The following is a 27,524-nucleotide window of genomic DNA, read 5'->3' as shown; positions in this document are numbered from 1 at the left end:
ATAATCTCCAACAAATTATAAATCAAGTTATTTTACGTAATGTGATCAATTTAATATTGTTTAATTATACCTATTATCACTGATAATTGCGTATAATATATATTATTATAATATAATTCTACCCAAATAAATATACACATTTGTTTTTGTTATTTTAAAACTAAAAAAGATTGTTAATCATACAGAATTTTTTGTTTATTTTTTTTTTGTTTTTTTATAAAAATTTTTTATAAAATATTTACTTCGAAAATCGAAAAAAGCGCAATTACGTATTGCTGTCATTAATTGTTGCAAGTGTCAGTGTCATTGTCAAAAGTTGAGGTTAAAAATATTTGTGTCTGTAAATAATAAGTGAATAATAAATAAGGTATTTTCCTATTTTTTGGATAACAATATTAGTGTCAGAGTTAAATATACTTATCAAAATATTATTCTTGTAAAATTGTCTGTGATTTTATGTTTTCAAGGACCCATTATTGATTTTAAGCATTAAGGTACTGGACAAAAAATATTTTTATATGACTATATATAATATTATTCTTTATGAATTTCTTCAACAAAATATACTTAACTGTAAAATATGTACTGATTTTTGGAGGTAATTTTTATAATATTAATTGTGTATTTGCATAAATATTGATGTACTATTTTGTTGTAATGTTTAGAACAACTTTAGGTGTGTACATTTTTTTAACAAAAATAAACAGCAATAATAGTTTATTTAGATCTGATGTCAGAACATTTTAACTGATTACTTAGAGATATTTGTTTAATATGACATAGCAGTACTTATTGTAGTAATTTGATAATTTGGGAAATAAGTTAGTAGAAGAGGTCTATTAAGAGAAAACTGATAAAAGTAACAGCTGCTGTGTTTGATCTGTAAAGAATTAACCTTTCTCTAGATTTGCTGGTATTTGTAGTAAAAGGAAGCAATATTTGTTTAGTAAACTTCATATTTTTCCTTGAATTATCCATTTATGAAGTATTCCAATGTTTCAGTTATTTTTTAGGTATTCAACAAAAAGAGCAGAATGACAGTTCAACAGTATTGTTTAAGATGGAATAATCATCAGCCAAATTTCATATCAGTGTTTTCTAGTCTCCTAAATAGCCAATCCCTAGTAGATGTAACATTAGCAGCAGAAGGCAAACAGCTTCAAGCACACAAAGTAGTTTTGTCTGCTTGTAGCTCCTATTTTCAGGTAAATATTGTACATTCATACATCTATACATGGGCAACTTCAGAGCAGCAGGTGCAATTGCACCTCCCTGCCCTGAAAGAAAGTACATAGCTACACATGTATAGTTCTATATTTTATATTGGTTAATAGTATGTGTAGATGCAAATGCACCCCCCTGAAAATCAGATACACCACCCTGAAAATAATCCTGTTGGCACCTATGGTTCTATATAGAAATTTGTTGAAATTTTCAGTCTGTATGGGTCTATAAACAAATTTTCTATAAAAAAGACACAGCTGATTATTATTTATGAACAAAATTTAAATTTTTGCAATGCAAAATTATGGATAGCAACCAATACAATAAGATATCTTCTTTATAATATAAAACCTAACAACGAACAAGAAAAAACCAAAAATTTTATTTATAAAATCTATGTGAATGTGAAAAAATAATTATATAAAAGTGTTAGACCATTAAATGCTATAATACATTAAGATGGACCTTAATATATGAATAAACAGAAAAGAAAAAGAACCAGAAGTCAAAAAATTAAAACAGTTTCAATGATACTTTCATACTTAAATGAAAAAATAATGTAGACTAAATACTAGCAATGAGTTCAAGAATAATTTTTTTCTTAGATACTTAAATAACAAATTTATGGATTATTAAACATCAAAACAAACAAATTAGGCATACATCATTTATATAACAAAAAAATATATTATTGCACTTTGGGTGAGTATTGACAGAAGTGAAAATTTCTATAGACAGACCTGGAAAACATCTTTTATATTGAGAAAATTATCTATGTGCTGGTCTCGGCTGAAGCTTGAAATATAAATTTTACATTGTTCAGCAATATTTTGCTACTAGGAATACAATATATACTTTTATTGCATTCTGTGTTCAATTCATATACATATACATTATTTTCAGTCTTTGTTTGCTACAAATCCTTGCAAACATCCCATTGTTATCCTCAAAGATGTTAAATTTACAGATCTAAGGGTACTAGTAGATTTTATGTATCATGGTGAAGTTAGTGTGTCACAAGAACAATTACCCTGTATATTGAAGACAGCAGAAATGTTGAAAATAAAAGGTAAGTGAAAACAATTAATTTTTTTTTACCTCATGCTGCCTATCTAATATGTGAGGACCTTTAGATTTGTGGTGCATATGCTGTCCTTTCATTCTCCTATTTTCTCTGTGATATTCCTTTTTATATTTTGTTCTATATTTTACTATTTTAAGCTCTTTGCAATCAGCGTTTCTATCCTTACTACATAAGCAATGCATTAAAGTCTATGAGGCTTAGTGAATTTTAAGATATATTGTTCATTTAACAAGTGTTGATTTAACAAACTGATGGTTCTATCCAAAATCCAAATTTTAGAACCCATTTTCGTTGATAATCCAAAAAACTGTTCATTAAAATAATTTTTATCCTCCTTTTGTGTTTTATGTCAGTCTCCATGTCTTTTATCCATAAAATATTCTCAGTTTAATGATGATTTTGTAGATAATGTCCATTATCATCTTTGTGCTTGTTACTTTAACATTTAGTTCCGATAATCTGAGATTTATTTTGAATAGGGTTTGAATATTTTAAGGGATTATACATATTTTACAATAGATAAAGCTTTATATACAAGGAATATCGATAATATAGTAACTTTCTGCTGTTTTAAAGCCATGGTGTATTTGCCCCATTCGTATCTACTTGATTGCTTGTTTCATACATTGTGTATAAAAAATGTACACATTATATTATAGGATCGTACTGGTTAAGCGCCACATATTAAATCTAACTTAAAAACTTGTAGGATCTTATACTATATTTTAGATATAATTAAAATAGTTCTAAATATCAACATTGTAGGTTTAACAGAAATTCCCATGGAAAATCCAACAGTGAAATGTGAAAGTCAGTTGTCGTCAGAAAGATCAGAAATGAGCTCACAAAGCACTGACCACTGGAGCTTGGAAGAGACTCGACCTATTAGTCCATCATCACCCTCTACCAAAAGGTAAGCAAATTTCTTGTATATGTGATGAGTCAAATCGTATCTTGCAGACAAGTTTTCGTAAATAAGTTTTATTTTTAATTTAAAATGGACTGCTTGGCCTGGCAGATCTTTCTACACTGTGACCTGACAGATCTGTTTGTGGCTTTTCTGGCTGCTCATGCTCGCTCGCTGGGCTTTTTGGGCTGGGAGCTTTTGTTAAGTACTTTTCAGTAGTTTTATCTGCAGAAGTATAACCTGTAATGGAATCCAGTTCCATAGTTTTCAGATAATTGAAGCTGCTTTTGTTGTTTGTTCCTGGGTAATTCTTTTCCACAAGTACTTAAAAAGTGCTGCCGAACTTACCGCATAATTCTACGAGGAGTCTCTGTCTTTTTTTCCTCTTGTTTAAGGATTTATCCAACATTTAGGTGACTGGCGATAGGAAATCGAATCTTTTTTTTTATATTGCTTAGGGTGTGTGATTCTATTTTGTTAAGATGGCGTTTTGCTAATTCAAATAATACAGTGGACTTATCTACAACGAGAAAAGTTGTGTCATCAGCAAAAACGATGCGATTTGCAGGATCTAGGGGAGGGATAGGGCAGACTCTTGTATAATATGGGAACCAATATGAAACTTTAAGAGACATCCGCTTTTGGGATTAATGTTTAGGAGAAGTTGTTTACAATTTTTATTCGAATATTTCTACCGTTCTGGTAGAAATTGATTTTTTTTTTGAAAGGAGTACATTTTCGTTTTAGGAGACGATTAAAAAAGAATGTAATATGCAACCCCACGATCACGACAGAACCGCCAGAAGTACCTCCTAACGAAATTTTATTGAGCACAGCAGACGTTTTTGAAACAGTTTTAAAACCAGACGAAGCTAGAAGTATAGCGGATACGTCACAAAAGTATAATGGTATTCCCATTGCCAGTATACAGCCGTCAACGTCGCATCAAACGCATCAAAGAGAAGCGGAACCTACTCATCAGATTATAACAGTAAGTACTTTTACAAATAAAACTTTCAGTCCATTTGTCGTTGAAATTTTTATATACAATGAAAATAAGAAATTACTACAGCATATACAGTAACACCTGTCACATCCGGTTCAATGTGGCTACCGACCGATCCGGATATGAAAAAATCCGGATACCAAGACATACATTACATAGGTAAGAAAGGTAAAATAAAAACCTAAACATTATAGAGTTTTCAAGCTGTATTTCTGTTCTTATAAACAAAAATTAAATGTGTATAAACTCCATACTAAAAACAAAAGGTTACACAATTTATTTACAAAAAGTTACAAATTACAGTTACACAAATTTACTTTAAATTAAAAAGGACATATGTAATTGAAACAAAGTTCTCACTTACAGAATACGGTTAGTTTTTAAAAAAGTTGATTATATTCTGCTGATTTTCACACTGTACACGTTTTGTTTTGAAACTATGCCTCTCATCCTTTTTAAGAGCATCACATCACTTGCATAAGTATCTTCTTGACTTTGAACGTAGCACAGCAGAGCCTCGAATGACTTGAATGCTTCGGAGTGGCTCATTACGACCGGATTTTTGTCAGTGCTTTCATCCCCTTCGTTGTCAGAGTTTTTATCATCATTCTTGCATACCATGTTCAATATATCGCTGTCTGTTAATTCGTTCTGTTCGTCTACACTCAACCACTTGTTAACATCGTCTTCGTTCATTTTTTCACATTCCGGCAGGTTCTTTACCAGTTCAGCAATCCTTCTTCGTTGGAAGTATAGTCTCTGTAACGTTTTCTCCTTCGTCCATTCCAGCAATCAACGCCGTCAGTAGCTTTCGTCGATAGACATGTTTTTATAACACCTTGGTCCATAGGCTGACTAATGGATGTCACATTTGGGGGCAATAACACACTTTATTTGACCGTCTTTTAGTTCTTCTGGGTCGGGATGAGAGAGTGCTTTGTCCAACAACAGGATTGCCTTTCTTGAAATGTTTTTCAACCTTTGATACAAATTGATTGTGAAACCACTCCTTGAATAGAATACTGTTCCTCCAAGCACTCTTTTAACGACGGTACCAAACTGGCAGGGAAGAAAAGTCTCTAGAGTTTCGAAAGCCTCAGATTTTTTTGACGTTCCGATAAATTCTAGAGGGAGTTTGTGAGATCCTGTAGCGTTGCTGCAGACTCTTTTCTTTTTCTTCTTAAATTCTGGTGCACTGTCTTCTTGTTTTGAGGCCAGAGTTTAGGTCGGCAGCATTATAGAATTGTGACCTGTTTCGTCACAATTGTAAAGGTGGTCTCCACTAATTTCTTCTTCTTCTAGTAAGCTGTGCAATGTCTTTTTGAGGACTTCGACAACTTCTGATTCTCACCACATATCTGTAGCTTCCATATACCGTACCGAATTTTCCAACTTTCCAACCATCCTTCACTTGTCTTGAAATCATTATCACCTCCAATTTTTTTGTTAAACTGCAAGGCTTTTTCTTTTTAACATAGGCTCTGAGATTGGTAATCCCTGCTCTCTCTTTTAGGTGTACGAAAGATACAAACGGTCATTGATATGATTGTTAGGGGATTTTTTCATAATGTTTAGTTTCTTTATTCCAGTTGTTGAAGCCTGCGATGAGCACGATTTTTCAATTTTGTTTCTGGAAGTTTTCCAGTCATTCACAGTTCTAGTTCCTGCTACCATCTCAACAGCAATCTTCTTAGCCGTTTCACCAGCATCTAGCCTATTCTCGGTCATATTACCACGAACACGATATATAAGCAGCGAACAAACAACGATCGCTACGTCAAGCAAGTATGAATCTGAAAAATTTCACGCCAAACAACTGTAACTGTTTAAGAGTAAACACAGACGGACAGTCGGGACGTATGGAAAGGGCTGGAGAAAAACCGGTCGAGAGAGTCAACTCAAGGTCACATACCCCGCTAGAAATACACCTATGCGTAGAGAACTATGCGCGGGATCGTTCATATCTTCTTTTGCCCGTCGCACAGTTCGAAAAATTGATTCCAATTGGAATAAAACTACTTGTTTTATCTTTTTTTAAATGGCTCTACCATAAAACATAAATAAGTACACTCTCCTTGATTCTCCTTTAATTCAACTTACTTTTTTGTATCAAATTTATTTCATTTCAGCAAGTAACGCCGCCACAAGATGTAACTGTAAATACGTCCCAAAGTTTAGACTGTTCTCAAGTTGAACTGTCTCGAACTTGCACAACTAGTCAACCTACAACCGGTAAGTAGATATGTAGGAAATGCTGGAACTATAACATAGGCCAACAATAAAAATTATTTCCTAATACCCGTATATTTACATAAGAATCTGGTAAATAGTTGTAAATTTTTACATATTTAAATAAAAACTTAATACTATATGAATATTCACGTCTTTGGTAACTTTAAGTGACTTTAGTTATCCAAATTTTTTTGGTAGAAAATAATAAATTAGCTGGGTAATAAAGAAATTAAAAATCTAAATAATTGTAGATATAAGTAATTAGGAGCAAATAACACTTTTCTAACGATTATTAGAAGTAAAAACAAAAATTGCAGCCACTTACCGAATATGTCCTTATCTGTGTGTCGTAGGAACGGCTGGATAATCTGAGGATGTGTACTTCTCGATGTCGTGAATCAATCTGGTGGTCTCGCTGGTAGTCTTGACAGTTATAGTTCTCGAAGGACCACGAGAATTAAAAAATGCCGGCTCGCACTACGTTTAAGCGACGTAATAAAATTAATTAAATACTTTTACAGGTTGATTGATTTCGGTCAAGTATTAGTTTTGGAGTAAGAATGAAATACTGATTATATAAAGATATTAAAAATAAAACAAATTAATTGAATGAGGCCATATGTAGATAAAAAAATTTTAAATAATAAAATTAAAATATTTAAGTAAAAAACTGTAATCCTTTAGGTGTAAGTTTTACAATTTCTACGAGGACTTACTTTACTTTATCGAGTCTGGACATTCATTCATAAAATTTCGGCCCAGTATCGGGCTACGTCAGTTCCATCTTTGTTGGCGAGCCACAAATCTTCGAGGGTACATCGATGAGGACAGTTTCTACATGTAAGAAGATGTTCCATATTCTGTGTTTTTTCACAGTCATAGTTCATTTCATCTTCGTCTATTTTTCCCCATTTTGCCATGTTTTATTTTATTGGAGCGACCGTCGTTCTTATCCTATTCATAGTTTTACACGTTTTAAAGTCTAGGGACTGGCCGGTCCATTGAACCTGGGGAAGAGGAAAATAGTCAGGCGGTTCATCCTGCACTGTCCCAAGGAAGCTTTTCCTGGATTTTAGTCGCTTTCGTGGTGTTCGAGCTTTGTATAGGGCATGCCGCTCATCCGCGATCTGTTTAATTTTCTCTATGTGCTCTGCAAAGCTTCTGCGTGTTGAGGGTTCTGCAAACCCGCTGCTTTATATAGATTTGAGAGCGGCGTTGGTTTCATGCACTCCGTTACTATCCTGCATACATATCCTATCTGCCCCAAACGGGGCACGCATATTCAGCAGTTGAGAAACACAGTGCCTGTGCCGTTGTTCTTAAAACACCAGGACGTGCACCCCATTTACTTCCCGTTAGCTTTCTGAGTATGCTTTTCCTAGTTGTGACTTTCCCTCTCGTTTTTATGCAATGTTGTCTGTAGGTGAGGGACCGGTCCAGAGTTACTCCAAGATATATAGGTTGGTTTGTGTGTTCTAATGTATTACCATTCCACGCAACTTGGAGTTTTCGCTTGGCTTCTTTTGCGCTAAGGTGGAAAGCGCAGACTTGGGTTTTAGAGGGATTGGATCTCAGGGAATTTCTGCGAGGAGAACAAAGGTTATACGTATACGACTGAAATATATTTATCGAACATGGGGAAAGCTTCTCAGAATCATTTGTTTATACTAATTTTTTACATTCGCTTAACTGAATCGATTCCATCACGGAAAAAACTTATAAAAATTATTTTATTCAATATCGGCGAAGAAATGATTACGGAAATTATTACAGAAGTCATTACAGACAGAAATTGAATAGAGTGGGTTTATCATTAGCTCGGCATGTCTCTCTCTTTCTCTTCTGTATGCTAATGTTAAAAAATATTGGACTATAATCAAAGACAGATAATAACAAGAATAGTTCATACATCCTGTTTTAACAATAAAGGACCAACACATAAAAGGATTTGGACGCTCATGGCTTACAAAGTTTCTTCATTTTTTCATTCTGCTTGCTGTTCATCAATTGGTCTTTATCAATTTCTTTATGTGCTATATATTATTTCCCAATTTTTTTTTTGATCTCTTGCTTCCATCATTTCTCTGACCTCTTTTTCTCATTTTTTTAGGATATGCTGTAGTTTATGACCCTTTTTGGAGTTTTTGTACTCGGAATCCTTTTTAAGTGGCTTCGTCATTGATTTTCCTCCACTCCTTCCTGTTATCCATTTTACTTTTCTACTTTTTAGCCCCATTCTTTCCATTATCTTATTCGATCTCATGCTTCGATCCATTTCTTGCACTTCCTATTCTCTTTTTTAGGATATAATGTAGTTTATGACCCTTTTGGAGTTCTCGTACTCGGAATCCTTTCTAAGTGGCTTCGCCGTTGATTTTTCTCGACTCCTTTCTGCTATTCATTTTTCGTTTCTGACTTTCTAGCCTCATTATTTCCATATATTTTTCGATCTCTTACTTCCATCTATTTCTCTGACTTTATTTTCTCATTTTTTAGGATATAATGAATTTCTTGATACTTTTTGGAGTTCTCGTTCTCGGTATGCTTTCTAAGTGGCTCTGTCATTGATTTTCCTCCACTCCTTTCTGCTATTCATTTTCCTCTTTCGAACTTCTAGCCCCATTCTTTCCATGTCTTATTAGATTTCTTGCTTCCATCTATCTCTCGGACTTCGTTTTCTCCTTTTGTTAGGATGTACTGTAGTTTATAACCCTTACAGCAAACTGCCGAAGCCATATAAAAATTATTGGAATCTCGTATGCGACATCCTTTCTAAGTGGCCTCGACATTGATTTTCCTCCGTTTCTTTCTGTTATTCAGTTTCCTTTCCGACTTTCTTACCCCATTCTTTCCATATCTTTTTTGATATCTTATTTCCTTTTCTATTTTTTAGAATATACTCTAGGTTATGACTCGTTTTGAAGTTCTCGTATTCGCATCCTTTTTAAGTATCCTCAAAATCTAAGTCTCTTCACTTTTATCATCACTATGATGTTTAGTTGCGCAGATATTGTCAGATTTGTAAAGTCACAAAGACTAAACTGGCTTGGTCACCTGGAAAGAATGCCAGATAATCGAGCTGTAAAAGTAGTCCAGAGATGGAAGCCCCAAGGAAACAGAACAAGAGGATGGCCCTAAAAGATGGATAGACGACGTAGAGAGAGAGAGAGATCTTAAAACCATGAACATCAGGCAGTGGCGAAGGAAAGTATCCGACAGGGCAGAATGGAAGAACATTGTTAAGCAGGCCAAGACTCACAAAGGGTTGTAGCGCCATTAGAAGAAGAAGAAGATGATGTTTAGTTGATTGTATAATTCTTTTAACTCGTTGTTGGACCTTTTTACCCATAGACTGTCTTATGATTACCCCGTATACCTTCCTCAGAACGTCCCTTTTCTAGATTTCTATGAAATTTTATTCATTTTTTGTTATTATCCATGTCTCGTCAATGGGCCATGATGACCGCCAATGTCCTTAGGGATGTGTCACGTTAAGAAGAAGATCCATGTCTCACTGCAGTATATTACTATTGTTTATATTGTTGTTTTGTAAAGCTTTGCCGTCTTCCCTCTTCTACTTCTACTTTTAACTTTTCTCCACTTCTGAACTTGCCATCTAACCACTACATACATTTTGTTTTGGATTCCTTTATGGACAATCCCATTTTGCTCGCTGCTTTGGCCAGCCTCTGTACTATCTAGTGTAGTTCTTCTTTTTCTTGCTTGGTGTCTTCTTCTTTGGTACAAGAATCCTTTCCTATCGATTTTCGCGTCTCACATTACTTTTTCTAGGCGTAAGTTACAGAGTAATGATGGGAAAGGATCTTACTCCTTCTGTAAATTTGTTCGGTGCTCCAACACTTATATAGCTGTTAAAAGAATACGAAGGAATACATTCGATATGCGTTAAAACGTACTTTTATTTAATATGTACTTGTATAATATTAAATTTACAGCTGGGACCACCAGATTGGGATGACTGTAATGCACATCCGAATGTTTTTATTCATTTAAAAAGTGTTTACAAATGATTTTTTTGTTGGCCTGTGTGATTGTTGCTTCCTGTATGTGCGCTGTATTTGTTGAACGTTAAAAGTACAGCTTTTTGTATGTTTTTTGTTATCGTTGTGTGTCCCTTATTGCTATGATAGAAGGGCTCAAAGTTGGAAGATCTCATTTCTTTGAGAAGACAGTCCATTAATACGAATGGAACAAAAAGTATGAATTATGACAAATATAGCATTGTATTATATTAAAATGCGAAGTCAATGTATTAAATGAGTACATCGATTAAAACAGTTATTACACAACAAGTTAGATTTAAATTTACTTTTGTACAATCACTATAGACTTCTTTTTTGTTTATTTTTATTGCCATTCATTATCAAGGACCGTATTTATAACGTTATTCTTAAAAGTTGCAGCATAAATGTCCGTTAGTGTAGTGTAGTAAAATGCAACAATATAATAAAATTCTTTCACCCGGAGAGGTGAGACTAAGAACTCTCGAGAGGGTCAGAGACACAGAGAGAGAGAGAGAGAGAGAGAGAGAAAGAGAGGGAAGGCTCAGTTTGCATCTGGAACATTTTACTTCAGGACATGCCATCATTTCAGTATCTTTCTCTCTCTCCCCCTCTTCGCATCGGTTCTCACTTCGTTTTCCCACATCTTCCTTGGTCTTCCTACTGGCCTACATCTCACCACACTTCCACTAAGCGTTCTACTAGGTGTTATTATCCATTTTTATAAGATGACCTACCCATCAAAATCTTTGTATTTTTGCATAATTTGCTATAGAGGATTATTTGAAATAATCTAATCTAATGTCGAAATAACTCGTGGTTGAACCTTATTCTCCATATACAATTGTCGCAAATAGGTCCCAATATCCTTCTCAATATCTTTTCTTCAAAAGTACTAATAAGTTTTTTCTGTCATAATCCATATTTCTGCGCCATGTCATTTCAATATACTTTTTGTTATATCGGATGAGTTTTTTCATTATTATGGCCTGAAAAGATTTTAATGACAGAACAATTAACAACATTAATTAATAAAATTATAAAATACCGGAAGAATAGGGAACGAGCGAACTAATTCTACTATTCAAAAAAGGAGATAAAAACAGCCAGAAAACTACAGCGGTATAAACTACCCTAAAACTTTACAAGAACTAATAAATCAGAGGAAAAATTTAGCAGATGAACAACATGGTTTTCGTAGTGAAAGATCGTGTACAGATGTGATATTCGTTAAAGCAAATTACTGAGAAATCACTAGACTATAATAGACCAGCATTTCTGTGTCTGATTGACCTAAAGAAATCGTTTGACAGAGTAAGACTCAAAGATGTAATCCATCTTCTGTATAATAGAGAAGTTCCCTTAAATATTATAAAAACTATCGAAAACATCTACCAAAACAACAAAATGAAAGTCATAATAGATGGACAACTTACAGAACCTACAGAAATAGGCAGCGGAATAAGACAAGGGGGCTCATGGAGCCCCATGCTCATAATTTAATCATGGATGAAATCATCAAAAGTGTTAACAAAGGAAGATGATACAGAATGGAAAATAAAGAAATAAAAATACTCTGTTAAGCAGACGACGCAATATTGATAGCCCAAAATGAAGATAGTCTGCAAAAACTGGTCCACAGATTTAACATAAGAGCAAAAGAATTTATTATGACGATCTCATTTCACTAAAACAGTAATAGTCAGCAAAGAACCAACCTGGAGACCTGGACAAAGAAGTAGAGATCAAAAAGCAAATAGACTAACAAGATGCCTTAATAACACTATATGCCGAAACAGACACATTAATACTGAGATCAAGTCAATAATTAAGAACAATAATGACATTGACTCAGAAACAAGACCCGACACAGCTACAACGCAAAGGCTACTGGAAATGGCAGAGATGAGAGTATTGAGAAGAATTACAGGAAATACGCTGTGTACGGTGTATAAATGAATGGACACAAAATAGAAAAAAAGAATGGAATAACCACATAAGCAGAATGGAGGAGACCGTGTCGTCAAAATAGCAAGAGATAAGTCACCAATCGCAAAAGAAGTATGGGACGATCGCGCAAAAGATAGAGCGACCTTCCATAGAGGTATTTATCCGCCAATGAACAAGCAGAATTGCTAATAAAGAGGAAGAAGAAGAAGAAAACCTAAATAAACAAATTAACAGATTAGAAGAATGAATAGGGTGTGAATTGTTCGAGATAAGTTATTAGTAAAAAAATTGCATCTTAAGCGATCCCCAAAAGAGGTGGAACGATTATATAAGCACAGGGTAGCAGATGTATATAGATATATGTAGGTAATCTAGCTAAAATCAAGAAGGGAGAAGAACCACCTGACCAGGATGAAGTCAAGGTGGCTGTATTGCATGAGCTATCTAATAAGGTGACAGACTTGTATAAGAATGAGATCAAAAAACTGCTTGTAGAATACATTAAGGTTGTTAGTGTTACTGGTCATCCAATAGATAAGATGTTTAAGTTTTGTTAGCCAAACAAAGACGTATTCTCATTATATATTTCTTAATTATCACTCGCTTTGGACGAAAGGATGAAATTGAATGAAATGAAACAAAAAATTGTTACTTCTATTTTCACAAAAAATTTGAAAACCAGAAGCAAATTCTATCGATAATTTCAGACATACTTTCTATTACAAAAATTTCCCTACTTATTGAAATATGTTTTTTTTAATATAATTCGTATGACAAACGTTATATAAGGATATAGCAATTTTAGATATTGCGTTAACATACACTCGCGATCATAAAATCCGGGTCACCTTGAAAATCACCGATATTTTCACCGATATTTCATTTTTAACTAGCTTTATTGTAAATAATAATAACACAAAATACAAACCAATGCATGTTTCTGAGAATTGTTGCGGTTTCCTTTGTAACAAAGAATTCCAATAGTGCCGATTTCGCGGTAAAGTGTACACTTCCCAAAATGAACGCTACTTGTGACTCCGCTTGTTTTAAATGTCTCGTTTGTACTTCGACTTTCTGTTCAAATGCAACGAACAAACGTTTATTATTGCCACCATTAGTGTTTATTGGTGCCATTATTAGTGTTTATTTTTTGACAAAAATGCCTTTGAGTTGTTGAAACGGCACAAAGTGTTGCGCTTATGAAAGACGGTCACACTCAACGGCAAGTCGCAAGAACTGTTGGCGTAAGCCTTTCTACGGTTCAACGAGTTCTTCAACGCTTTCAGGAGGCAAGTTTGCTAACCAGGCGACCTGGATCTGGACGAATAAAAACGACCAAGGCACTAGATGACCGTTTCCTTTTGTTTCAGGCTTTGCGTAACCGGACCTCAACAGTCAGGAGAAGACAGTTATTTTGGACTATCTTCTCGGGTTATGGCTACAGGACCGCCACTTCGCCTGGCGCATCGAGTTGCACGACTAGCTTTTGCTCGATAATACGTGCATTGGGGAATTCACGATTGGAGCAAAGAGTTATGCTCAGATGAATCCCGTTTCTGCCTAACTGTATCCGATGGAATTATAAGAGTTTGGAGGAGAACCGGTGAATGATTTTCACAAGCTTGCATTGCTCCAAGAATGCCATTTGGTGGAGACTCGGTCATGGCTTGGGGAGGTGTATCTTCCGACTTCCGCACAGAACTACCCTTCATCGAAAATGGGTCCTTAACTGCACGAGGGGACATTACGGAGATTCTGGAAGAACATGTTGTTATGCATACCATGGCAGGGCTTGGGAAGACGTCGTTTTTATGCAGAAAAACGCGCGAACGCACGTTGCCACGATCAGTATGCAATACTTGGACGAGGTTGGAATTACGAAGTTATCCTGGCCAGCTAGGTCTCCGGACCTGAATCCCGTCGAACATCTCTGGGACGATTTGAAAAAACGTATTCAACCCCTAAAATCTCCTCCTAATAACGCACAGGAGCTTAAGAATCTGTTAATGAGAGAGTGGAATAACATACCACAACATGTAATCCGGAGAAAAATTGAGAGTACGCCTCGTCGTCTGCAAGAGGTTATTAGATCAAGTGGAGGCAATACACGATATTAGTCATTGAAATTTCACTGATATTTTACCATGTTCTGTATTTTCCATTTTTTTCGTATGTCTGTTTTATCAACAATTTGGTTTGTTTTCTGCTTTTTCAACAAAAACAATAAAAAACCGTTTTTTTTTTCTTTCAAAGCAAACATTGATGACAAATAAAAAATACGTTAGCCTAAAAAAAGGTTATTACTGCACTAGAGGCAAAAATATTTAAGAAACTTGAAATTTTCAAGGTGACCCGGATGTTATGATCGCGAGTGTAGTTCAAGTGTAGTATTATTTCTTGTTATATTTTATGGTTCCCCGTAACCGTACCCAGTAGGAAGATAAAAGAGAGAATTCTGCTTCGAGACACGTGGTATAACAGCACCCTTGCAAATAAATATAAAATTGTTATGACATCAATAATTCTTTGATTTTTATTTTAAAAGAATCTTACTTTCAAAATATGCCTTGTAAAAACTTGTACATACTAATTGGATTCATTGTAACTAACATTACTTTTCTTTCTCTTCTAACATTTCATTTTTCTTTCACACCGTATCAGCTACTAACAGAATTTCCAAAACATTCCAAAGTCGTAACGCAGTAATTCAATTACAAGCTAAAAACAGTACCAGTGTAATCTGGATAGCAAATATAAAAAAAAATTATCAAACATTGTGTGAAGAAGCGTGTGAATTATTTTATATTCAAAAATTTTGGATTTTAATTTTTGGAATTTTTCTGTTTCAAAAAATTACGAGGATTTATATAAAATATAATGTAACAAACCGTACCCTTGAGTGTGAGCCTTTACGAATATCGCCCCCTGTGAGTTAGGAGAATGTTAAGTGGGATAATGTGTTTATCTGCTTTCTGTTTATATGTTATCCAAGAAGCTTTTGTTATCTAATACACAGAGTGAGATAAAATACTTTACTACTAATTAGTTACTTACTTTTAAGATTTTGTCTTGATTTAACCTTAAATCATATTTTTATCCATGTTTATAATTTTCTTGTAAAAACCCTAAAATCACTGAGAATAACTAAGTTCATGTTATATAATTGGCGTCCAACGTGGTGGGGCGCCAATTATTTGTATACGGTTTTTCACAAGAAAATTATAAATATGGAAAAGATGTGTGCATTTATTGAAGGTTAAACCACGAAAAATCTTAAAACTAACTAACTAATATTTTTTGAATTTATCTCAGTGTGTCTATAGACAAAACCATATCTTGGATCACATAAGCCCATTAACGTCAACCATTTTACATTCTGAAGTCGAAGGTGGCTATTACATCAACGCATACCCCATAGGCGAATCCCCGAAGGGATTATGGTTTGTTAGAATAGTTAATTTTACGAAGAAAATGTAAGGTGCAAATATCTCGGCCTAAAAGTGAAAATGTTATCTTTATTTTGCCTGTTTATTATACTATTTCTTTTTCTCAATATTTACTGTCTATTGTAGTCGTCCTTTGGGTTAATGTTATTACAAAACCAAAAATGTCAGCAGGATGTGCTTTGAGGACGATCTTTAGGAACATTTTACAAATTTTGTCAAATAAGTAATGAAAATAATATGAGCCAATAAGACGCGAACCTGTGTTCAACAACAAAACTGTCGAACACATAGTACAGTTTAAATAAATAGAAATTGTCTGACGAAAATATCAAAATACACTGGGAATACACCTCTTCAATACTATCCTGCAAAAAAATTAAAAAACCTGATCAACAAAACATCAGCTGCATCAGGATATTCAAGAAATATAATTTTTAATACTCCCTCAAATATCTGAACCAGAGTATAAGTTTTCTTCCAAAAATTCTTCTTGCTATTTTCTATGCATGATAAGTGGTATGCTGTATCTGTTACCACATATTACTTTCTCCAAATATTGCAGTTTTCTTTCTTTTAACTTATCTACTTTTTATTCCTTCTCCAATCTTCTACCAAGACAGTAGCCATAACCTTTCTAGCCTATGCAACTGTCTTTTGTACAAAAAAGATACAGAATCACTAGCTTTCAACCACTGCCTGGATTGATCTTTTAAGTCAGGTGTAACTCAAGTTTCATTATGTATTATTATATATAGATTTATAGAATTCTTAGATCGATTCGGTCGATTTCCAATCTACCTTGATCGATCATTCCATTAGACCTTTTCCCCATCTCTTCATCAATTCCTTCCCTCCATCTCCTTCAAGACCTTTCATAAGACCTTTCTAGTCTTTTTGTTTATACTGTTTTCCATTACAGAACTTGTTTTTGTGATTTTACTTCCATCCAGGCGTTCTATGTAACTATAACACAGCAGCTATCTTTTTTTGATGTCTCCTCTCAGTTTTTCTTTAATTTCCCATATTTGGCTCACGCTTTTTCTGATTATTTTTGCCCTTCTAGATCTTTATGTCCATCTCCCCTAGAAATCCTTTTCTGTAGGTCTGATCATCTTATCCGCCTTTGATGCACCAGTGGTCTTACATTACTGCCATAGACCCTAGTACTTTACTACTTACTACAGTATTATGTATTGTTTTTGTTCTTTTGTGATTATTTGGTCTCTTAAGACGTTATTTTCAAGATTCTTAATGATACTCTCAATAATCTTCGGAATGGGACGGTAATACGACGACGATAAATGTTAAATCGTTTAGTGATTATGAATTTATGAAAAATCCAGGGTTTGTCAAAAAACAAAATATTTGAACGACTAAATATCGACTTTGCAATTATCATTAAAACTACAATGAAATGGTAAGGATTGAAAAGCTTAGGAAGATAGGTACAACTATTTCTATAAGAAAGTACCAAAGAAAACCGGCTCCATTAAGGCATTTGCCTATACTGATACACCGAAGACTTGGAAAATATATATTATGTGGATGATAACCCATAAAGGAACGGAGAACGATGCTCTCGAAGGATGTCAGCAGAATTCGATTATACACCTCGCCAAATCAACAGATTGAAGCATGGTATTAAAAATTGAGAATTTTTTTCAATTACACAAAAAACCAGGCTATAATATTCAGAAATCTACGCCAAAGGATCCCAGATAAACTCCTGTTATACTCTGTGGAGAAACAATCATCCGTAACCCATTTCAATGTCTACGAACGTACTCCTTATGCGTCATTCAATAGCCCAAATGATCCGGAGAGAGTGGGTTTCTGTGGCTTCCCAATTTCATTGATGTCCTAGTTGAGGTGATAGCCTCAACTTTTATCCACTACTACTACTACTACTACTACTACTACTACTACTACTTGTCAGTTTATAACGTTCTCCGCAGTTTTCCGACTTCCAATCGCCACTTAGTCCGGTTGTTCAATAGGTCTTCTTCTATGGCCCTCTCTCTCAGTTCTTTATTTATTCCTTCGCTCCAACTTTTTCTCGGTCTACCTCGTTTTCCCTTTCTTTCTGGTTGTCATTTTAATGGTATTCGTTGTTCATCCATTCTTTTAATGTGTCCGAACCAGATAAGTTGTTTTGTTGTTAGGTCATCTGTGATTGTTCGTTTGATTCCCATTATTTCTCTAATGCGTTCGTTGGTGATCCTTTCTCTTCTAGATCTTCCTGCAGCTCTTCTCCAAAAATCCATTTCCGTCGCTTTCAGCGTTGCCAGTGTTCTTTCTTTCAGTGGCCATACCTCACAGCTATACAAAGTGATACTTTTTACTATAGTCAACTTTTATCCACACGCATACAAAAATGAACATTGGTGAAAAGATCGTTCCATTAGAATATGATTTGGCTATTAGGCCGTATCATAACTCCGAACAATACATTTCAGCTCCAACGAGACAACAACTACCCCTTCATTTATGTTTTAAAAGATTTCATTCTTGCAGCGCAAATAACTAAAAAGATGGATCCGTTTAATTTTCTAAGAAATTTCTAACGAGAGAAAAATGACAAGTAGTCATTACTAGGAGACCTTTATTGTTTTTCAGACAAACTTTATTGCTTTCGTGCTCAACTCTACTCAGGAGATTAAACATTTCTTGCTCATTTGCTGCTATAAGTGTAGTGCCATCAGCAGATCTTTAATTGGTAGAAAATTCCCACCAGCCACTGTTACTCCACCGGCCCATCCATCTAAAGCCATCCTCATGACATGTTCACCATAAATGTTGAATACGTTAGGTGATAACACGCATCCTTGTCTAACACCTCTCTCGGTCTTGAATTGGTTTGAGAACTTCTGATCTAGTCGTACTGTTGCTATATTGGACTGGTACAGATTTTTAATAAGTGTCACCAGGTTCATTAGTGTGCCCATTTTTATTAAAGTGGACCACAGACCATACCTTAATAGTAGGCCAAAGCAGTAGTAGGAATATATGGAAAACGGCTGATGAACATCAACGGAAAAACGCTCAATGACGTATGTGATCAATACGAAGAATAGAGTTTTAATCCGTCGTAAAAATATCAGCGAAAAATATTGCTGAAGAAATCAGTTACGCAAAGCTTTTGGCACTGAGGTTTTGGTGTAAAATCCTTCACTTGGTTCATCTTCAGTCGATATAAAACGACGATTATACTCCACTACCCATTGTTACTTTGATAATAAAAGTACGCCCTTCATATGCCTAATTCACCAACTTAAGATGAATTTATGTGACCGGAAATCGTTTATAAGGAACAATTTTCAGTTGGCACGGTTTTTCAATTTTGTCGAGAACACGTTCATTATAAGCAACTGTGTGAAACGATATGTTTGTCAGTGTAAAAAATAATAATCTTCGCAACAGTACCGAGATAGTTTCACCTTACAATCATAATAAACATACTAACTATTTGAATGCACCACCGAGAATTTACTCTCAAAAATCTTAGAAATCCTCTTAATTTATTATACAGAAAAATATATCAAATTCGTATTATTGTATTCGTCAAATTCAATTCTGACATCAGTATTAACTGGTAGACGTGTTCAAAAGGCGCGGATTGCGCACTACACTTGTTGTACTCAAGTGTAGTAGGTATTCGCGTCATCTGGACCGTCGATTTGTATCTCTAATAATAAAATACAATATAGGAGATCAAAATATAAATAACAATACTTTACGTAGTAACAACATTATAGTTAAAGTCGCATATGATGATGCTAACTTCTCCTTATCCTTGCAGGCATTCAGTGGAATGTTTTGGATCAATCTGGCTTCACGCATTTTTCATCAACCTCCGCAGTAATATCGAATAACGTTGGCACACAATTCACCCACAATAGCGAATCTCACCCCACCTCCCCACCAAATAACAATATCCTTCTACATTCTAATACAACTGTGAACGAACCATTTCTCAATCTTAAGAAAAAACGAAGTTTGAATCCTCAAGGAGATGAGAACTTCCTTAGGGCCCTAGAAGCTGTGAGATTCGGCGGCATAGGATTTTGCAAGGCGGCGAGGATGTACGGAGTGAATAACAGGACTTTGTGGCTCGAATATAAGAAGAGAGGTTATCCTAATTTTAGACTTAGCATCAAGAATCGACACCAGGCGCAGGTGCAGAGCCAGAGTGAGCGTGATGAGAAACCGAAGGATCAAAATATTGTTACCAGTGAGCCAGACACGTGTACTGTTAACCCGATTGCTATCATTAGCAGTGCAGTGTTCGACGGCAAGCATGTAGACTTTAAGGAAGTTTCACAAAGATCCAAATACTTCGACAGTGAAAATCCTCCAGAAACTATAAATTTTCAAAGTCTCAATCTTGATCCAATGTAGTCTGTGATTAATAACCAATATGTTTCATACTAATTGTTTTATGTTTAGTGTATTATTTCGCAATATTAGAATGATTAATGTTTCGAGTATGTATAGTTCCCGCTCTTGTGTATGTATGTATTTTATCCACATTACTAAAAAATAATAAGTATAATATTGTGGCGAAGCCGGACCTGTAGCACCAATTTATTAATTTAGTTTAGTCTTCTTCCGCGGCATTTCCCTAACGCCGTGACAATCTGCCACTAATGCAGAAGGTTTAAAGTGTCTACAATTGGTGCCAGAAGTGGGATTTATCGTTTAAATGATTTATAAGCGACAAATTAAATTGTTGAAGCTTTATAGCAAGGAAATTGGACTTATTAGGGATTAATAAACTACTAAAACACGCTTGGGTTCGGTTGAGGATATTGCTAATACATTTTACCTTGAAGCAGTTGCGCGAGATTGTAGAGAAAGATGAAAATTCCAGTTGTTCCATGAAAGCCCATCAAGAAAGTTTGAAAAAAAGTACCTTTAAATGAATCAACTGTTAATTATTTGAAAACAATAAATAAAAACGTGGTGTTTACAACGTTACGTGCTTTAGAAAGGAAAATATAATGAATGAAATCCCAACGATAGTAAATCCAGATCCCATAGTGAAAGAAGAATGAAAAGAAGAGGAAACGACATATCATATGAGATTGATGGAATTACCACCATTTAATGAAAATTCTTCTTAGTTCATTAATCTCACACAATTTAAAGCTATTGCGATGACAATTTTATGACTGATTCATAAAGGCCCAGAGAAAGGTTGCCCATCTGCAACATGTATACAAAGCCCAACTGAACTTCAGGCAGATGTTGCTCGTAAGGTGCCGTTAGCTGATCCAGAAGTGTTTATCAAAATTAGAAAAGAAATAGAAGTAGAAAAGTTGGTTAATGGTTTGAGAGCTTTGGAAAACGAGACCGCTAGTGAGAATTCACGGGACCGTCGAGTTCTAAGCATTGGGATAGAAGACGACTAGATCGATGAACATCTCGAAAACATGTTTCGAAAAATAATTCGTGACAAGTACGAATGTTACACAGTGACATTAAGACAATTTCGAAAGAAACATCAAATAAACGTGAGCCTTGATGTTGAAATTGTGGCGAAGTAGGTTATCTTATCATCTGGGGTTATCTTATCATCTGGGGAAGAAACCCTGACACCAATTGTAACTAAAATTGTTTACAGTATTTATTTATTTCTCGAGTTTTTCTACTTCGAGAAACTCAGGAAAACCGTCGATTTTTTTTTGATTTTTAATCGTCGTTACAATCGATGACTCATGTAGAACGTTAGAGGTATCTCTACGCTACAGGTCCGGCTACGTTGCAATATTTATTAAGTTATTAACAGCTAAAATATTTGTTGCAGCTGCTTGTTTATATAAAAGCGAATGATACAATGTTTAGTTCCTAGTATTTATGTAGTATACTCACTCAGTTTTGCGATTTGGGTACGTCTAGCCTTCGACCTCCATCTGGAGTCTTTATCGAAACCTATTCCAGTATATCAACCGCCTGAGTTTCCAGATCTCTTTACTACCGCACGCACTCGTCTATACACTGTACTGTTTCAATTCCATTATATTCCAGTATATTAACTGGCCTACACATTGTATTACTGCAACTCCAACACTATTGGGCATCTTCTATTTCTCAAATTCTTAGAAAAACAAGTTTTTCATTTTTTTTGTGGCTCTATCCATTTCTTTGGACAAACATTTAATGTCACAGATGTCGATATTTTCAATACCGGGTCCCCTATTTACTCATTCAATGTACAGCCCAATCTAAGATAGAAATCAAAAACTCGAATAAACACAGGAAAATCACAAAGCTACCACTATATTTGCGCCACTGCTACTCAAATTCTAATGCTAATGCTTTCTGTTATTCTAATTCTGATAATTATTTAACAAACTAAAGAATCCATTTTAAAGTTTCCTTCAAAATTTCTCCGAAACTTTATCCGATCCGAGACACAAGCCTTGAAAAAGCTTCAATCAAATCTAAATCTAGTTGTTTCTTTCTCTCGATAAAAGGAATACCACATTCATCTTCAAACAATGGAATGGATAGTGCCACGTACTCAAATTCGATAGGGTCCAACCCAGAAAATGAGTGACTTTAATAGTAGCTTTTATAATATTAATCGTTATATGTTAATATAAGTAGATACCTGAGGTGACTTTGACATTTGACCCCTAATGCCAAACACAATCAGCTATTTAAAAGTGTTGCCGATCAAAAAGCGTTGTAAAAATTTCGTAAAAGGATTAAAAGTATCGGAAATGCGCCAAAAAATTATTGAACCATATACAGATGCTTTCAACTCTTCTTCGACGACGTTTTTGATAATTTTATGACACTTTCTAAATACAATTTCTGTTAATCTATTTTTGTCTTACTCAGTTAAACCATTTTCTGTTCAAGCTTCTCGCTTGCTTCTCTGTCCACCACTGCTGACATTTGGGTTACATTCATAATTATATACACTTTTCCATTGATACCATTTATTCCACCAGTTTTCTCTCAAACTAATTTAATAACTGAAAACTTTTATGGCAGAGTGTCTTTCTCAAGTGATGTATTTTTACTATGCATTCACAGTATAGTATTTAGCTGAATAAGTTGAGGAGGGGATAGCGGTTCGTCTCGAGTTGGTCATTCAGGATTATATCTATATTTTTTTATTTATTAATTTCCATAGATTCTAATAAGGTTAGAATTAAGCCTGGATTTTGAATATAAAGGATTTAAAAGGCGCAGTGTGTAATAGAATCTGTTTTTCTAGTATTGAAAACCCTTTTGTGTTTTGCTATACGTTTGTTAAAATTTCTACCGGTTTGACCGATGTAAGTTTTTAGGCAGTTGCGACATTTCAATTTGTATACACGATTGTGTAAGTGCTTTTTTTGGCTCTTACTATTCTTAATATATGTGCTTAAGTTGTTGTTTGTTCTGAAAGCTGGTGTTATTCCTTTCTTTTTTATATGTTTTGCTATATTTGTTGATATCTTGATCGAGCAAAAGTTGTGCAATATGATAGGAAACCCCGTAAAAACTTATCTCTTCCTACCCATTTAACTAGTGACGGTAAAAAAATTGAGTTTTATCCAGGAGGTGTCTGTGTATTTGTCAGGCATTTCAGTGCTGGTAGGTCTGAGCAATTCCGTGTAAAGATGAACAATTACTTTTTAGTATATCTGACGAATACATTGCCGAAAGATGAGTAAGGAATTTTTAGATTCTTTTTTAAATGATTTGACCACGAACTGTTGTTAGGGTATAATTCCTGCTCAGAGAGGAAAATCTTTCATGTATGGTTGGGATGTTTCATAGTTGATATATTTCGACGGAGAGGAAGTCTTGTCGTTTGTAATTTGCTTGACGCAGAATTAACACTTCTTTTTAAAGATAGCAGCTGAGTTTGAGGTCGTGACTGAGTATAGAATACATGTTTTAGTTTGCTTCTATCCGAGTTATACTTAGAGAACATTGAGAGAGTAACTTTTCTTCGTAGCCTATCTAGGGTTGGTCTCACATCAGGTCTCCAGTACATGTTCTGTTGAACAATATACCAAGGTAGTACGAGAAGAAGTGTTGTCTGTGTAAAGTAGTGTCGCTGTAGTAGCCCATCTAGTGTTGTAGAAATCGTTATTGTATAATGGTGTATAGTGTCGGTGCTAGCGTGGAACCTTGTGGTACTCTTGCAATAGGAGTTAGTGATGTTGAGAACTGGTTTTTCACATTGACGTTGATACTTTCATCTGAGAGATACAAATGGATAAATTTAACAAATAGAATGTGGCCAACAACTTTGTTCTTTGTAAGAGAACACCCTGTATTGCCTACATATCGTTATATTTTAGATCCTATGTAGAATTATGGAAATATGGTATATTGTTAATAATTTTCAAATATTATTAGGATTTTCTAAAACTGCAGTCCCTTCGCTATAAACAGTGGATATGTGGAGTGGTGAACATTGGAGATGCTCCCCATCACAACTTATAGTTGTTCAAATGTATCAATATTTGTACAAATAGATTAAAGTGACAAAAGGGCATCGAAGAGAACCCAAATTTAGCATAAATTATTTTAAAGTAGTTTCTAAGTTTCGGTTATTTGATAATTGTACCTAGAATATAATAGTAATATTTTAATCACGTCTTGTTTTTTAGTAATGTGTTTAGAACTAATTTATATCTTTATTCTCTGTTATTGGTATATTTTATTTGAAAGAGTTGCGTGTTTGTGTACTTAATCGTTTCGTATTTTATCATTTATTTATGTTACAATGTGATTTTTGATAATAAATGTTTAAAAATTTTGAAATTGATCTATCATTAAATGTTTCTGTCAAACGAATTAGCGCTGACATTTAAAATGACGCATTTTATGTGTTTTTGTAGCTCCATTCTCTGTAAGTCAGGTAGACAACTACTAATCTTGAGATAAAACTGCCTGGCGTGGGTACCTAATACCTATATAAATACTTACGAACGGATTCTTTTACCAGAAGTGTCTTCTTCGTATTATTAAACTGTTTCACTCCCGTTTTCTTACCTTATAAGTTAAAGTATATATGTAATTGATTTTTTTCCCCTTTTATGGTGTGTCCCAGGTAGAGTAGTTTCCTCTTTTTAATAGTCAATACAACTTTATAATTTTTTTACTTAAGTTTTGGTTATCTTTTGAGTTTATTCACACTGGTAGTGGATTATTTGTAGACGTTAATTAATAAATGATTTTTCATTATTGTGATTGATCTTAGAAAAAAATATTGTATAGTACTGGCGTTTGGTAATCATCAATATCACTTTACTCGTTATCTCTTATCATTGTATTGGCTATCATTAAATGCTTCATTTATAATACGAAGCCATCGAAAAAAAATCGTAAAGCACGCAATTTTTATTGTACAAACTATTCTAATTATTTTTTCCGATGGCTTTGTATAAAATTTAAAAAGTTTAATTTGATATTAACTGACACCTGTAATATTTGTGCGTATGTGGTAAGAAACTCTTCATGTATTATCGAAACAAACTCATACAGGTAATTTTATAAATTTTAGCAAGTTTTTCCCCCCGATCCTCACCTCCACCACAAGAGATTCAGCACATGGGTCCAAAAAGAGGCCGTTTTCTAATGAGGCAATCTCGAATAAAAAGAGAACCAGATCTGTGCACTGAGGCAGATTTAGAAGCAGTAGGTTTATCTCCGTACCTGAGTATACCACCCGTTAGAATAGAAAGACAATGCTCAGAGCCAATCCCTTGTATCTCACCTTCGCCAGATAATCTGCTACACGTTCCTGATCACGTACTCGTTAAACAACATTCGCATCCACTTTTGCCAAGCAAATCAGCAGAGGTAAGTATATTTCCTAATAATAATACATATATCCTAAATATTGAAGGGAAAACTGATTAAAAATTATGTTTAATTTAACGCATCTACTAATGATTCCCTGCAGTAACAAAATAAAAAAAATAAATTTCTACTCTTATAATAGTTGTAAGTAACGACGTATTCAGCCTTTGTTAGCATCTAATCATTCCAATAAATTTGCAATTTTCTCCTGAAAAAGTCATAAAATCATTACACAATATTGAAAGATATAGAACAAATACAGAAAAAATATTACCGAATTGATGATTTTTTACTATTTCTCACAGTACGGTCAAAACCGATTTAAACAAATATAATATATATATATATATATATATATATATATATATATATATATATATATATATATATATTATATATATATATATATATATTATATATATATATATATATATATATATATATATATATATATATATATATATATTATAAGAAATACTGGATATTATTGACTGTAGATATAAACAAACAACACAGTTTATTAGGGCTGCAGTCAGTAGGTTTGGCCAGGATGTTATAGAAACACTCTTTTGACTTTTGGTCGAGCTTTCGGAATTCTTTTATTCCTTCTTCAAGACACTGTAATTAGAAGAAAGTGTAAATATTTACAACATATCTCAAATTGTCATTACAACTTACTAGTCGTTGAGATTATTTGTGTAAAGCTACGACACTCAACATTAAAAACACACATATAAAATATAACATGTAAAATAATGGACAAAATACATTTTAAAATTTAGTTGGAAAGTTAAAATTCTATTCGTGACATCTTTTAATGGTGTGTTTTGACTGATCCATAGAGAACAGAAAAAAAAATAGTGTGATTAAAAGGTAATTAGGAGTTCTTGCTATTATATTAATGGAAGTAGTATATTAAACCTGTCTTACTTACTGACAAAACATCAAAAATAATATAAAGATTTACTTTTACATATACACACCATAATACACCTGCATACAAAACATGTTGCATACTATCAAGACAGGTTTAATATACTACTTCCATTAATATAATAGCAAGAACTCATAATAACCTTTTAATCACACTATTTTGTTTTTTTTCTGTTCTCTATGGATCAGTCAAAACACACCATTAAAAGATGTCACGAATAGAATTTTAACTTTCCAACTAAATTTTAAAATGTATTTTGTCCATTATTTTACATGTTATATTTTATATGTGTGTTTTTAATGTTGAGTGTCGTAGCTTTACACAAATAATCTCAACGACTAGTAAGTTGTAATGACAATTTGAGATATGTTGTAAATATTTACACTTTCTTCTAATTACAGTATCTTGAAGAAGGAATAAAAGAATTCCGAAAGCTCGACCAAAAGTCAAAAGAGTGTTTCTATAACATCCCCGCCAAACCTACTGACTGCAGCCCCAATAAACTGTGTTGTTTGTATATATATATATATAATACATCATCGTATAATGTGTAAATTTTATAATAAAGTGTATTTATTACATTTTAGAGTAGTACGAGGTCCAGCCACTGTCCCGTAGTACGACTGGGACCCGCTTTAGGTTGCAATTTCTGTTGGAACACCGTCGATAAACACGGAAGAATAATCAGAAGAAAAACAGAGTACCACTGTCCTGAATGCCAAACCAATCTTTGTATAGTACCCTGCTTTCAAGAATACCACAAGACCCAAGCTATCGGAGGAGCCACCAATCTGGATCCGTTATTACCGTCTTCATCAAATAAACCGTACTCGAAGAGTAGTTAAACTAATGCTGTGTTAATGTTAACTGAAATTATAAATGAATAAAGTAATATTTATGTACGTT

General features: G+C 34.1%; 1 protein-coding gene and 1 long non-coding RNA gene across 6 annotated transcripts in view; both read left to right on the top strand.

Annotated features, from left to right (window-relative positions):
- Nucleotides 1–27,524, top strand: part of LOC140435248 (uncharacterized) — a 202,833-nt gene that overhangs the window by 54,108 nt on the left and 121,201 nt on the right. The gene's annotated exons all lie outside the window — the stretch shown is intronic.
- On the top strand, nucleotides 275–27,524 carry LOC140435241 (uncharacterized). Of its 5 annotated transcripts, XM_072524047.1 has the most exons (8): nucleotides 309–494; nucleotides 1,014–1,205; nucleotides 2,128–2,293; nucleotides 3,074–3,221; nucleotides 3,963–4,206; nucleotides 6,351–6,453; nucleotides 25,386–25,684; nucleotides 27,206–27,524. In XM_072524047.1, the coding sequence occupies exons 2-8, from the start codon at nucleotides 1,035–1,037 to the stop codon at nucleotides 27,461–27,463; spliced, it is 1,389 nt and encodes a 462-aa protein (XP_072380148.1). In that variant the 5' UTR covers nucleotides 309–494; nucleotides 1,014–1,034; the 3' UTR covers nucleotides 27,464–27,524. The 5 variants fall into 5 exon arrangements, with proteins under 5 accessions (XP_072380145.1, XP_072380146.1, XP_072380144.1 ...); XM_072524044.1 differs by lacking the exons at nucleotides 25,386–25,684; nucleotides 27,206–27,524 and adding an exon at nucleotides 19,671–24,651 and having other exon boundaries at nucleotides 275–367; XM_072524045.1 differs by lacking the exons at nucleotides 25,386–25,684; nucleotides 27,206–27,524 and adding an exon at nucleotides 19,671–24,651 and having other exon boundaries at nucleotides 296–367; nucleotides 1,003–1,205.

The sequence above is a fragment of the Diabrotica undecimpunctata genome, chromosome 2 (genome assembly GCF_040954645.1).
Source record: "Diabrotica undecimpunctata isolate CICGRU chromosome 2, icDiaUnde3, whole genome shotgun sequence".
NCBI lineage: Eukaryota > Metazoa > Arthropoda > Insecta > Coleoptera > Chrysomelidae > Diabrotica > Diabrotica undecimpunctata.
Note: the sequence above shows the minus strand (reverse complement) of the source record. Positions and strands in the feature narration are given on the sequence as shown.